The 15,386-nt window shown below is 36.1% G+C and overlaps 1 protein-coding gene across 1 annotated transcript in view; it reads right to left on the bottom strand.

Moving 5' to 3' along the window:
* Window positions 1-276: 276 nt before the first annotated feature.
* Window positions 277-15,386, bottom strand: part of Cytip (cytohesin 1 interacting protein) — a 30,935-nt gene continuing 15,825 nt past the window's right edge. Inside the window, exons 6-8 of the mRNA XM_090342805.1 lie at window positions 14,199-14,268; window positions 6,735-6,801; window positions 277-1,768 (exon numbers count right to left, since the gene is read on the bottom strand). Of these exons, the coding sequence (XP_090198931.1) occupies window positions 1,302-1,768; window positions 6,735-6,801; window positions 14,199-14,268 (604 nt within the window). The 3' untranslated portion in view covers window positions 277-1,301. The remainder of the gene's footprint in view (window positions 1,769-6,734; window positions 6,802-14,198; window positions 14,269-15,386) is intronic.

The raw sequence follows: 15,386 nt of genomic DNA, 5'->3' as shown, positions 1-15,386 counted from the left end.
GCTAATATGTGTCAGTTCCACTTAATGTCACTTTTCTCAATTTTTAATATACATACCACCCCTCCTCACAGAACTTAAAATCTATGAAAACTTGTCAACATAAAATCCAGATTCTTTATTTTAGGTAATAACTAGAATGAGGAAGCATGAACTTCAAAAGACATTGAAAAAGAAAGCACAGCATGTCTGGAAAGCTAAACACTAGAATGTGACCAGGTATAACTAGTCAGTAGGAAGGTGCTGAGGTAATAGTTTGGGAAATATGTACAGGAGAAGTAACATCAACACTCATAGGAAAAGAGTTATTTTCTTCACTCTCATTTAAAATTTTTTTAGACAATTAAAAAAAATCCAAAGCTGTAGGATCCTGAAGGCTACTGAGGCAAAACAAAACCTACATGGGCAAACAATACAAGACTCCCGCACGTTTTGATTAGATTGTCAATTAGAAAGGCCTTTTCACGGTGGGTGGAGTGCTTGCCTAGCATGAATGAAGACCAGGGTTCGATTCCTCAGTACTACATACATAGAAAAAAATAGCTGGAAGTGGTGCTGAGGCTCAAGTGGTAGAGCTCTAGCCTTGAGAAAGTCCAACAACAGTGCTCAGGCCCTGAGCTCAAGCCCAGGACTGGCAAAAAAAAAAAAAAAAAAAGAAGAAAAAAAAGCCTTTTCACAAATGCCCTTGTCACCCAGCTCATTGGCCATCTTCTCATGGCTCTATGACTTAATACTTTGTATCCAATGTTACACGCCCCTTGCACTGTCACTACGAACGTGAGAAAGGATGATAGACATCTGCGCTTATTGTGCTTTCATGATTTAAACAGAAATGTTCCAGACTGCCTAGTACTAATGACCCCCAGAAGCCACTGGGTTTAACTAAGCAAACACCAAGTTTCATTGAACAAATTTACCTATAGAAGGGAAACTAAATAAGCATAACCTGCTGCTTTCCACCAAAAATTTCTCACATTTTTTATGTGCCAAATCTGAAAAATAAACAATATTCTGTTTTTCATCAGCAACAGTAAAATGGGCAGCCATGTGCGTGCATGCATTGGATAAATTATCTAACACACTGCAGTCATTTCCCTGTTTCCTGCCTGCAACATGACCTGCTGTGGTTGAAACGGGACTTAGGCACAAACAATGATGTGAAAATTTAAATAAAGGTCCCCGTTGTTGGGAAATGCATGTCAGTTTCACAATTCATTTGCACTTTTTCCACTAAACTGGGTGGAGCCGATCGAGACCAGTGAAGGAACATGGTGACATTCAGTTTTAAAGGGCACAGTGACCCATCAAAAACGACTCTCTTCCTCCTCTACTGCTCGGTGAAGGCCAGGGATGAATTTCAGGAGTTGTTTCCGGACACTTCCCCTTCTGCTTTTCCGGGGCAGAGTCCCAAACATGCTTGAGTAATTGCCTTCCCACAAGGGAGACATGGATCCACTGCTGGTGGTACTGATACTCCGGTTCCTCCTTGAGGAGCAGCTCTTCAGAAAATCATCTCCATCCTTGGAGCCGAAGCACTCGTCATCTGTGCTCGTCTGCCGGCTGAAGGCACCCCTGCTCAAGTCCTCAGACACACAGGCCTGGTAGCCGTCCTCACTGTCCACTGTCAAGGAGCTCAGCCAGCTCTTACAGCTGCTCTCACTGGATAAGCGATTCCGGGCCACGAGGGCTGGACTTGTCTCAGGCAGGCTTCCAAAGAAAGACAACTCTTCCATGTCCAGGTTTTCTAAACTCGGTGAGTTAGCAGCATCACCTAAAACATAGAAAACAATGTCTATTATACTATGGATCGGATCCCCTCTCCTATAAATAACTACGTGAAGCCTTCTGTTTAAAGCACACATGGAAAACTAAGGGTGAATGTTTATCCTGAGTTTTGATTCATAGGAGTTAGTGAGTTTATGAGGTCATTTTATTAACCACATAGTAAGGTTTCTGTAACTCTTGTCAATGGTCTGGCTTCCAGAAGGTTTGTTTGAATATGATATGGCTGGATAAATTGAAACAGCATGCTTCACTGGAATGTTCCCCAAATGGCACAATGATAAAGGTATGGTCCACGAAAGGGCACTATTGCGAGATGGTAGAAATTTTGAGAGGTGGAGCCTACTGGATATTTCAGGCTACTGGGGACAAGTTCTCTATTTAGATTATGAGATTCTGGTCTCTTCCATGTTATCTTTTTCATTCTCTGACCCTGATGATGGTAGTTTAGTTTGGGTGTATGCTGCTTTCCTGTGGTGCCACCACAGATCCAGAGCACTAAGTCGAATTCCTCATCGGCTGAAACTTCCAAAACTTTCCTCTTTATAAGTTGATATGTTTAGTGACAGATAATAGGGATGTTACAGTGACAGACATTTCATAAGAGAAAGTTCTATGTTAGATTTCACTTAGAAATAAAGTTAACTTAAACACTAGGGAACTGTTCACCTCAGGGACTTTCTTCATCTGGTTTCTCAGTGTTTTATTTTAACTTCCTTTTTATTATAACTGGTCATTTATCAAAGAATTTGTTGAGTAAAATATATCTTCCAGTCACAGTAGTTTAAGCATTGTCTTAGAATTCTCAAAGATGCTATGAACTACTGTATTCAAAAAATATTTGCCTACAGATATGCAATCATTTATTTGATAAAGTTGAATTTCACCTGTTTGGCTTAATTTTTATTCACCAATTCTTTATCAACTATATAGTGCTCTGAACTCGAACGTCAGTGTCAATCAGGCACCAACTTCCTGTTCACACAAACCTGCTTCCTCACCATTTCAGTTAGCTGTTATGACAAACAATGCTTGTGAGACCGTCCTTAGAAAAGTAAAACGAGAATGTGATCTTGTTTCAAGAAAAGCAATAAAATACTACACATTAAAGAGCAGTTTAAGTTTTTTTGGTGGGTCATAAGACTTGAACTCTGAGTCTGGGTGTTGGCCCTCAGCTCTTCAGCTCAAGGTTACTGCCCTACCCCTTGAGCCACAGCACCACTTCCAGCTTTCTGGTGGTTAATTGGAAATAAGAGTCTCACAAACTTTTAGTGCCTGGGCTGGCTTTGAACTGCAATCCTCAGATCTCAGCCTCCTGGGTAGCCAGGATTACAGGCATGAGCCACCACACATGGCTGAGTGGTTTAATTTTATACAACTATTATTGTGGCTCTTTTGTGTCCTTCGTTGACAATATTTGACTTGAAAGGTGGAACGCAGCTTGCCTGTAGCAACTAATCTTAAACCTTGAACACAGCTTGCCTGTAACAACTAATCTTAAACCTTACTGTTTTACTTATACAACCTACTTTATTTATTCTTCCAGAAAGTTGATAAGTTTTCTTTCATTGAGAAATTATTGCCTCGCAGCATCTCATGCTCTAGATACTTATCCTACTGCAAAAAAAAAAATAGCTAATACACTCCAATTCCCCAAAAAAAGAGTGCAGCATTGATCTTGTGAGCACCCTAACCTAAGGATCTCTATAAAGCCATTCACGCACAGGCATGGAACTGCCTGCACTGATCATTTAAGAAACTCCATAAGTGGAGATGAAGGCTGTTCAAACGTGTTCATCTAGGAAAGTCAGGAAATGGTTGAATTAACAATGCTAAAGCTGCATCCATCTATGTCTCCATCTTATAACAAATTTTAGACCTCATAAACAACTTTTTTTAGTTTAAAAATATATATTAATTCAAAGTATGGTACTCTCTGCTTGTAATCTCATTTTGTGGCAAGTGCAGAAGGATCCTGACATAGCAAAAACTTATCTCAAAAATAAATAAATAATTAAATAAGTATAAAAAACAAATAATTTGTACTGGTTTCAAATTCATATTTTAAAAAGAGAAATTTGTCTTAAATCTACAAATTAATGCTTACTTAATGATTCATTCTCTCTGTGTCTTGGTTTCTCTGTGTCTTGGTTTCTGTATCTGTATCTTGGCCTCTCTCTCTCTCTCTCTCTCTCTCTCTCTCTCTCTCTCTCTCTCTCTCTCTCTCTCTGTCTCTCTGTCTCTCTCTCTCTGTCTCTCTCTCTCTGTCTCTCTCTCTCTGTCTGTCTGTCTCTCTCTCTCTCTGTCTCTGTCTCTCTCTCTGTCTCTCTCTGTCTCTGTCTCTCTCTCTCTGTCTCTCTCTGTCTCTCTCTCTGTCTCTCTCTCTCTGTCTCTCTCTGTCTCTGTCTCTCTCTCTCTCTCTCTCTCTCTCTCTCTCTCTCTCTCTCTGTCTCTCTCTCTCTCTCTCTCTCTCTCTCTCTCTCTCTCTCTCTCTCTCTCTCTCTCTCTCTGTCCCTCTCTCTCCTGGTCCCAGGGCTTGAACTCAGGCCTGGATGCTATTGCTGAGCCTCTTTGTACTCAAGGCTAGCACTCTACCCCTTGAGCCACAGCATTACTTCTGGCTTTTTCTGAGTAGTATATTGAAAATATGAGTATCATGGACTTTTCCTCCAAGGTCAGGCAAATTAAATAAGAATGAAGTATTATTTTGCTCCAATTAAGCATGTATAATACCAAAAAGACAAAAACATACCAAGTTCTGGAAACACTGTGAACACAAAACACTAAGACACAGTTGGTGGGAACATAGGAATGATACCATTATTAAAAATAGTATGGAGGATAAGGCCATATAGTATGACATTAAATGAAATGACCTTCAGGATATAGAAACAATAGCTGTATAATGAGTGATTGTTGTCCTTAATGTACTATGTTATCTCTCATCTCTTTGCTGTCTCTTGATTATCTCATATTGTTACAGTATTTTGAAATAGGAAAGGGGGAAAACAAGATGAGGGGCGGGGGTAGGAGGAGGGAAATGGGGACCAAGACATGAGAAAGGGTATCAATGTTTGTGTAGTAATGCGCCTTCTATCTGGTGAATATAATGTAACCCTTCTATTAATTACAATAAATATATATGAAAAAATAGAATGGAGGTTTATCAAAATACTAAATACAGAATTACCATATCATCCAGTAATCCTACTACTGTGTATATTATGCCAAATGAAATAAAAATCATCATGGCAGAAACATTTATGTATCTGTATTTATCACTGCACTATTCACAATTGCTAAGAAACAGAGACAATCTAAGTGTTTCTCAAGCCAAAGAAGAAAGGATAATGCATCTATGCAATGGAATACTGTTTGTCAATACAAAAATGTTAATGAAATTCTGTCATTTTTGACAACACAGAAGTAGAGATCATTATATCAAGTGAAATAATCCAGTCATAGAAAGACATGCACTTCACAGCCTCACATATGTAGAATCTGATGAAGTTGATTTGATAGAAGTTAACAGTAAAATAACTACCAGAGATTTCAGGGAGAATGAAAAGGGAAAGAAGGGATCACACTGAGCAATGAGCACTGATCGATGGACACAGTTAAATATAAGCAAGAAGTTTCTGCTATGCTATTGCATCATAGTGGAATGTTAGAAGATGTTCTTACTTCTCTTCAAAAATTTCAACGTATAGCTAGCAAATGTGTCTATACATATGTGTTATATGTACAGAAAGGAGGGACTTCACTTGCTCTCCTTCAAGTGTACAAGTTACTCTAAAGTTAATGGCAAAGAAGCCCCTTTATCATAAACTCAAGACAACTTCGATATATCTAAAGATAACAATAATTTACCATATTTTTCAAAGAGATGAAGAGAAATGTGAAAGAGGTGACATGGATCAAGATGCATTGTATGCATAAGCTATCTGCTCAATAGTAACTTTATAAAACTGAAGACAATAAAATAGAATTTTTCAAATTTAAAAAGCGGGAAGTATAAACATTTTATTTCGAATAAATGCTAAATGTTTGACAATATTAGTATGTTCAACCTGACTTATATAATATAGTGTTTATATATGTCTATATATGTATTCATTTGTACATGTATATATATCACAAGAAAATCCATGGCTATGCAAAATTTTTATGTTTTGGAATTAGTTTTTTAAAATACTTTAAATAGTATATTTTCCTGTAAAAGTGATCATCACCTTTAACAGATAGTCCAGGCTACAAATAGGGATTTAAACTATTATCTAAAGACATAACCTGTATTTTACATCCACAAAACTAATGTTTTTATATCTATTACATTATTGGTATGGAAAAGTTAATCTGCAGGTTCCATCATTCAAAGAATAAGGAACAAATCATACAATAACCTTAATCCTTTCCTTCAGAATGTACACATGATAAAAGATGTATTTACTATAATAATAATCTTGAATGTTTTGGTCATGGGACCAGGAAAAAGGGTTTCACTGCATAATTATGACTTACATGATTTGAATAAAGGCAAGCTCTATGGGTAGGTAGCCATTCTAGCTTCAAAAACTTCTGAGATCTATGATTCCCAAAGCCGTGTTCATTTTCAGGAATCTAATTTATTTGCTCAAATATCAAAGGAGTTAGGCAATGTTTCTGAGGACTCTCTGAAAATGTCCACCAATCTCTTGTGAGTGTAGGAATGCATGTGTATGTGCATGTTTGTGTGTGTGTGTGTGTGTGTGTGTGTGTGTGTGTGTGTGTGTGTGTGGTGAAGGGGGTGAGTAGTCTTCAAATACATAAGTCATGACAAAGAAATACTATGAATGTGCTTGATTGGTACTAGACAAGCTTTTCTTATAATGGTAATACTCATGTAAAACCGTAAAGGCATCAGTACTAAAAGGATGAGATGTGCCTGTGGTTTCTGTACAGGAAGTCACACTTACCATGAAGTAGGCGCTGTTCCTGTAACTGTAGAGACCTGAACTCCACCCATTTTTTCTTCAAGGTTTGCTGTGAGAAAGAAAGAATGAAAAAAAATATATATATAGTTATATATAGTTTGAACTAGTAGGAAATCCAAGCAAAGAAAGTAATCTAATTCCAGGGGTTTAGATTTGTCTTCGAAAATTATCCCCTTCCTTTTGAGTAGTACCAAGACCTTCTGTTCACGTAAACATGTTTTCTATCTTAGAAGAGATTATTTGGAATGCTAATTTTGGACACATCACCTAATAACACCAATAAGCCTTCATCTAAAAAAATAATAGAAACTAAATTGTTTTAAGTATTATAGAACCAGACTGTTTGGGCTTGAAAGAGCTTACTAGCTGTTCAGACAAAATCCTGGTAAACATGGTAGAACTAAGCCTGTGAGTCTCATAGGATGAAATGAGTTATCAGATGTAAAAAATTCATAACAGTGGCTGGGAGTTTGGCCTAGAGTCCTTCCTAGCATGCACAAAGACCCGGGTTCGATTCCTCGATACCACATACATAGAAAAAAAGCCAGAAGTGGTACTGAGGCTCAAGTGGTAGCGCTCTAGCCTTGAGAAAACCCAAGGACAGTGCTCAGGCACTGAGCTCAAGCCCAGGACTGGCAAAAAAAAAAAAATTCATAACAGTGACAAGAACTTAGTGAATGTGCAGCAAGACCCTCATCATCAATCTGTATGCCTAGGGAACTTAAACAGCCCTCATAGCCAGACAACTATTCATCTTCTCCTCCAAAAAGGAGAGCAAACTTGTTTCGAAATTCCTCCTTGAAAACCAATTGTAGAACGCTGCCACTTAGCCTGAGTTCCTGGCTGATTCCTCCCTTGCTGCTTCAGTGCAGCAAGTGGGGCCCTGTTACCATGGGCATGAGGTGATAATCATGGTAAGTCAAGCATCCAGAGAGGGCTAGTCAATGGATGTCCATAGCAAAGCAGTCAGAAAACATCTGATAAGACAATTGTTTCAGGTTCACACCCCTTCCTAATTCTTATCTCCTACCCAACCCTTCTTAACCTTTTCAGATCCCTATAGCAAGCTTAGCATATGGGCACAGCTCAGCTTAGCCTGGATACCTTTCTTAAAGGGAAGATAAGAAAGATAGCTGGGTTAGAAATGAGCAGTCCCTTTGGCAGAGAAACCCAGACAATCCAGGAAGGTAAAAAGGAAAAGTGAGGGCCAGGAATGCGGCCTACTGGTAGAGTGCTTTCCTAGTACACAAAGTCCTTAGTTCCATTCCTCAGTACCACATACACAGAAAAAGCTGGAAGTGGTGCTGTGGCTCAAGTTGCAGAGTGGTGGCCTTGAGAAAGCTCAAGGACAGCACTCAGGCCCTGAGTTCAAGCCCCAAGAACTGGCAAAAAAAAAAAAAACAACAGGAAAAGTGATTTGAAAGGAAAATGTTCAAATAAATAAAAGGATAAATCGGCAAGGTCAAAAAATGCATAATGCAAACGTGGTCATTGCTCAGTCAGCAGGACCTGGGCAGCATTTATTCAAGCCTGTATAATACTAACACTAAAGAACACTCCTGATGATTGCCAATATAGTATGCATGGAAGCAATCAAGCAATAGAGTACTTGACATGGTTAATTTCTTATTCTTTTTGAATCTGAATACTGTCTATAATGATTATAAGGGATTGTCTTTTAAAACAAGTTTTTAATTCTTTTGAATCATAGATCACTGAAGGTCAGAACACAAGAGCTGGTATATAGACCCACCCCTTTCTTGTTTCTTAAACAGATTTATCTACTGCAAGAAAAACAGTCTAATAGAGGAGCAGAAGGTTAGACTGACAGTCACAACTAAATATAGAAAGCAAAAGGAAGTTTTATTTTTGCACTTACTATCCAAAGCACATCATTGCAGCTTGCCAAATAATTTATTTTTGTGAATGTACAGATTTTAATGTATCTAATTTGTGGAATTGATACAGTGATCAAAGTATGACATCACTTACACCACAAAAATATAAGAGCAGATATGTTACAGTGATTAAAGAGTTTTCAGTCTAATGACATTTCCTTGTTTTCCTCAGAATTTTGTTTCTTCCTGTGTTGTGGACATTACATGTGTGAACTTTATTAAATCTAAACTCTCACCATCAGTGAGCCTTAAAGTATGGATGAAATAATATTGGGTCACATCACCACATTGGGCCTAGCTCAGAGCCTGGCACAGAGTAGCTGAAATCATGTTGAAAAAAAGAAAAAGTGATTGAATGAGCACATCGAACAACCTTCAACTATCACACTGTGGGTTGGCTCCAAATACATTGCTGGTGTTTTCAATCTACTTCAGATGACAACTATTTCTCTGACATTCTAGTACTGTTATTGTGCTTTCATGGAAAATATGACATTAATTTTTTGTAATTTCTCTATAATGTTATGCCCCAGAAAATAAAGTTTCACGGTAGCAGAATAGTTCTGTAGAAATACTACTACCTACTAATACTACCTACCTGGAAAATAACTCAAATAGATTAAAAACTGGCTCTCTTAGCCAGCCCAATAGATACGCTGTTCTCACCTTAAATACTTGAATCATAAGTAGAGAAAGGAAATCCCTGAAAACTTCTCAGAAGGGATCACTGTTTCCAAAGAAGAGCTTCCCTCCCCCTCTCCCCACTTGCTTCTGTAAAATGAAAACAGTCAATGCCCTTGTATGGAGGGAGGCTAGCTTGACCTGGTTAAAGGTCAGATTTAATCATTTGTGGCTCAGTTTCATAGTTCATAGATTAGGCATGAAGATGGTAAGAAGAATGAAACTCAAGATCTATTACAAAGAAGCAAATAGGTGTGGTCAGGAATTTTGTTTCTAGGGCAGTAGATGGTTTAAATGAATGCATTTGATGCAGAGGGCTGAGACACATTTCCTGCTCCAGAAATGAACCCTGGCTGAAGCTTCTGCATAAGAAAAAAAATGCTGCTGGTGGTGATGCCTATTAAAATAGGAGCATATACGACAGCCTCGTGACCTACTCTGCCTTAGGATCCTTGATCTATCACATTGAGATGAAAGAGATGCCATGACTCTGGGAAGGAGGCACTCTATTCCAGAACATTCATAGATGTTTAATGACAAAGAAAATAAATTGAAAGTGAGTCCACAAATACTCTCCAAGAAATGTGAAAACAGGAAAGTCTCCAAAGAAGAATTAAAAATGCTGCTGGGTACCAACGGCTTATGCTTATTAATCCTAACTACTCAGGAGGCTGGGATTTGAGAATTAAGGTTTGAAACTGGGTAGAAAAGCCTGTAACACTCTTACCACCAGTTAACCAGCTACAGAATCGAAAGAGGAACAGAACTCAGCTCATAACATAAATCCAGTAACTTTGATACCAAAAACCACAAAAAATCTGAGAAAATTAGTATCATAGACCAGTCTATACAAGATAAAAGTACATTCAAGGAAATTTTAAAAAATAGTAATTTGGACTTATACATACATGAAATTATATATTTTAGGGTGAATTTCATTGGGTTTATCTTAGAAATGAAAGAGTAGTTGTACATTAGATTTTTGAATACTATTTACCATGTTGACAGATTTTTGAGTGAGAATAAATGAATAACTGAGAAGACAATCTTAGCAAATGAAGGAAAAGTATACAACATAACTTAATGTATTAGCATCATAATGGCTCGCTGAAAGTTTGATGTGGAAAGGAGTTTCAGTCTGAAGTTTCTCTATAGATAGTATTCATTCCTGATAGAAAAAGTATTGAAAAAATTCACTTTTAAGGACAAAACTGGAATGCCTGCAGTTATCATTTCCATTCATTCTACACAGTGTGTCCTAGCAGTTGTAGTAAAGTAAGAATCCAAGTGCCAAATTGTCAAGGTATACACAATTACCCTTACAGAGGTACAAAATCCTGCAACTTCATTCTTGTGTGTAAGGATGAGAAAATGAATATCATTTTTCAAGTTACAATCTTCATGGAAAATCTAGAATTGTTGATAGACAATTATAGTAAAGATAAAATCTAATGTTTATGAGTAATAAAACTTGCATGGAAAATGGATTCAAGTGTCTACATAATCAAGATTTTACTTTATAAAATCTTGTAATCATAAAAGTCATAAGGTAGAAAGGACTAAGTCAGCCAAGTTAAATAAAAATATATGCATAAGAAAAAAGTTAAAATGATAAGATAATTCATCAATAAGAAAATGGAATACCATCAAAGTACCTATTCTCTTTGAACCGGTTTCTCTATATACTATGATATCAATCAAAACTCTGGATAATTTGATTCTAAAATTTATATGCACAATCAAAGACCAAATGGAAACAAAAATAGATTCTTTGCACAAAATAAACCAAGATTCATTTCAAATGAACTTCGGATAAACAAATCAATCAATGGATTATGCTAGGCAGGAGGTAAGCAAATCTATGCATACAGGAAGTTCAGTTTTAAAATAAAGAAGTTCAGTTAAAAATAGAGGTTATGCTGGGCCCTGGAGGAATATCTTATCCAAAATCCTAGCTATTTAGATAAGATCCAGATGATTATGATTGGAGGCCAGCCTCAGCAGAAAAGTCCATGAGATCCCTATCTCCAAAATAGCCAAAACAGAGCTGCCAGGGATAAAAAGCAAGCAGAGCAAATATGAGGCTTTGCGCTCAACTGGCTAACATACCAACACACACACACACACACACACACATATATATATATATATATAATCTTATACAAGATATAATTATGCTATAATCATAATTTATATAATTATATAACACATAATTATATACAGCATATGTAGAAAAAGAGAGACATAGAGAGAGAAGAAAGAGAATCCTATTTCACTGCAGATTAGTTAGGAAGGTGTGAAAAGAAATAATATTGGGAAAACTGGATGCTTAAGAAAAATAAATTTGTCTTACACTTGTCAAAATGTGCAAAAGTGAATTCAGATAAAGAGTTAATGTGAAAAGAAATATTTCAAAAATAAAATATAGAAAACTCAGATTAGTTACAAAATGCCAAAATCAGAAGCTCTCTAGGAAATACATCAAAGATAATACACAGCAAGTTATAAGGAAACAAAAATGTTAATTTGAATAATTATCTTGCAAAACTTTCCTTTCAAGAATAGCAGAGAGATAAACACGTTTCTGTCAAAACCTACTTACCATCACTGAAGGGAATACTACACAAGACAGGAAGATAGATAGATAGATATACATATACATATATATGTATGTATTTATATATCTATATATACAGAGAGAGGAGGGGGGAAGGAGAGAGAGAGAGAGAGAGAGAGTTAAGGTGCAGAATGTAAGAAGCAACAGCGAACATATCAATTCAAGACTAATATATGTGTTCATTATGAGCTATTTGGAATAAAGTCACATAGTCTGCTATTTTTTATTGACAAAATTCTCCACAGGTCCAATCTGAAAAAGAAAATTGATTTGTAAATGAACTATTAGAATGTTAAGGTTTTCATAATGTTCTGGAAGAGGATAAAGGTATTGAAGGATGTGTACATTATAAGAAAATAGTAATAAGCAAAAATAATTTAAGAAAAGAGCTCAAAGAGTAGAAATTAATATAAATCTTTAAGCAACTTTTTTTTTGCCAGTCCTGGACATTGAACTCTGGGCCTGAGCACTGTCCTTGGGTTTTCTCAAGGCTAGAGCTCTACCACTTGAGCCACAGCACCACTTCTGGCTTTTTTCAATATATATGGTACTGAAGAATCACACCTGAGTCTTCATGCATGCTAAGCAAGCACTCTACCACTAGGCCAAACTCTGGGGCCTTAAGTAATGTTTTACACAAATAAAAATATAAATCTATTTTACATAAACTCACTGGTTTTATTTTCCATCATCATTTCATTTTTTTTAACCTGATGATGAAAGAACTCCTTAAACATTTTTTAAAAAGCTGTTCACCATGACTACCTTCCTTTTGCAAAAATAAATTTACATCACTAGTTTTAAAAATGACCAATGTATTTTTAAAATGTAACATAAATTACATTTTACTACTTATGAAAATATAATAACAAAAATGTAAATTATTCCTTTCAAGGTCAAGAATAAGACTAACACTATTTACAGTTAACTGAAAATTGTAGCCAATGCTATAAGAGAAGATAAATGAAATTAATTAAATAATTGAAATAAAGGGAAAAAATTTTTAGATGTTCAGATAGTAATTTTTTTACATAGAAAACTAAAGGAACTCATAAAATCATTATTGAAATGAAAGGAGTTCAGCATTAATAAGTTTTCAAATTTATACAAAACTAATACCAGTAAGTAGTAGCAAAAAGAATAAACATAAAATATGTGAAAATACATGAAATATTTACAAAATATTTTGAAGTGTATGACTGATATGAGTAAAAGCATTAGATCTTATGTTGAAAGTGAGAACAACGAAAACCATAAATATTTCAATCGATCTCATTTTAATTTGTAAATTTAACTAAATTAATATTAGAATCTGAGGAGAGGTGTTTTTTTCTTTCAAAGAAATTTTAAAACTAGACTCTAATGGGGATAACCAAACTAAGAGTCTCTAAATCAAAGCAATGAAGAAGAAAACTGAGCTTTTTAATCAACTGAACATGAAGAGATGGATAAAATATTAATTCAGTGAATCCATCTTCTCAGGATCAATAATTAAGAGCTCACTTCATGAGAAAAACTAATGGAAATAAAGGACATTCCATCTCAGCTCTGCTTATTGTTATGCAGAGTGAGTACCATAAGGAAGAAGTCAGAAATGCCAGGTAAGGGTCTACAAGGCTAGGATTTAGATGCCCAAGTTAGGGCCTGGAGTTCATGGTTCACTTTTAATGACCCTCAATCAACCAACCCTGGAAATTTTTCACTGAATAATCTGAATTGTAGGCTGTTTCTTAGAAAAATGTTTTTCTGTTTCAGTATGTATTCTGTTTGCCAATTCAAGAGCTACTGTAGGATTGGAGCAAGATAATACAAGTTGTCAGAATAAAACAAACGGAAAGGATCCAAAGGAGGACACTGAGCAAGTACAAGTCCCTTGCTCTTCTTTATGACATATATGCAACACTAGGGAAGTGGATGAAAATGCCAGCTCTTCCTCTTTATCTTATTCCCCCAAACAAAATGTAAATCAAGAATGATCACAGGTGTGTCAATGAAAGTGTTCAAATGATGTTGCCTTCCTCTTGCTTTTCTGAGCCCCAGAAACCTTCTGAAGAAGGAAGGAAGTGATTTATGTGTTTACTGAAATTCATATCCCTGCAAAGGTAATTGTGTGGCTCTTGATAACTCAACAGTTTAGATTCATCATGACATTTCATCTCAAGGGCTAACTAATTCCTCCAATACATCTTTATTTCACCACTCACACATTCAAGGATGAAAAATGTGGCTCATTGCATTAAATCAAATTACCTTTAAAACCTGCAGCTTTGCTTCAAGCTCTGCTCTTCTGTGAATCATTGTTCCATTAAGAGTCTCTATCCTGTTTTAAGGGGAAAAGGGGAGAAAGTAAACAACACAAGTGATTCATTTAAATAAGTACCATCCTTATAGCACTACACTAGAGTACTGTATGTACAGCACAAACTAATCTAAAACTACAATAATGCCATCCTTCCCATGGCACTTTAGGTATTTGGATCTAAGCCAAATCTAACCACACTGAGGGAAAGAAAATAGGGGGAAAATCCTTTTGAAAGAGTAGAAGAGAGGGCCTTGGCTACTGTGTAACCTGGTCATCATTTTATAGTATCTACTCTATGGTAACAATGGCTCTTGTCTACTGGATCTTCCTTTGTGGAGACATGGAAAATCAGATCACTCCTTCAGATGAATGGTTACTGGACATTTATTATGTGCCAGACTCTTCAACATCACATTATCCAACAACAAAAACAACAGGTACTCTAATCTATCACAACAGTGGAATCAACATGCTATTTCCTGAAACAAAGAGAAAGTAATAATCTCCTCCCTAGGATTCTGAGAACCTTTACCATAAAAATTGATTTATAATTTTGGAACAAGAACAAAGAGAACAAGAATTACTTTAAAATAATAACCGTAGTATGGCTCCTGCATCTCTTTAGTATACAGATTAGAATTTAACCCTAAAATTAAGGTGTTCTTTTCTTTTAATAGTAAACGCTATTCTAAAACCAGAAGGCTAGCTCCGATTGATTTGATGCTTGGTGTACTCAAATTAAAAACCCTTACTTTGACTATTAAATTTGGGTATACTAGGGAATTTCTCTTGAGAATCACACAATTAAGCATTTAAAAATACCCATAAATGGTTCTGCTAACTATGATCTAACTCTGTTTATGAAGATATGAGAAATGTTTCAATGTATGGCAAAGCATTTAATGTGGAGACAAATTTTCCTCTATTTTTACCAGCATCATGGCTCAGATAATGAGTAAGGTAAAAGCTGCCTGCTCTCTGGTTATGACCAGTCTTGATTTTCTGATCAATAAAGAAATCCCTATGCTGCTGTTTCACTGAGAATCTTAATATCCGTCTGATTTGTCCAAGAAAGAGATGTGTATGAGTCAAATTGCAGGCATGAATGGGACATTCCCTTCAGTGTTTGTATGTAT

The sequence above is a fragment of the Megascapheus bottae genome, chromosome 12, assembly GCF_031878675.1.
Source record: "Megascapheus bottae isolate mThoBot1 chromosome 12, mThoBot2.hap1, whole genome shotgun sequence".
Classification (NCBI taxonomy): domain Eukaryota; kingdom Metazoa; phylum Chordata; class Mammalia; order Rodentia; family Geomyidae; genus Megascapheus; species Megascapheus bottae.
The sequence above is the reverse complement of the archived record's forward strand: the minus strand, read 5'-3'. Positions and strand labels throughout refer to the sequence as shown.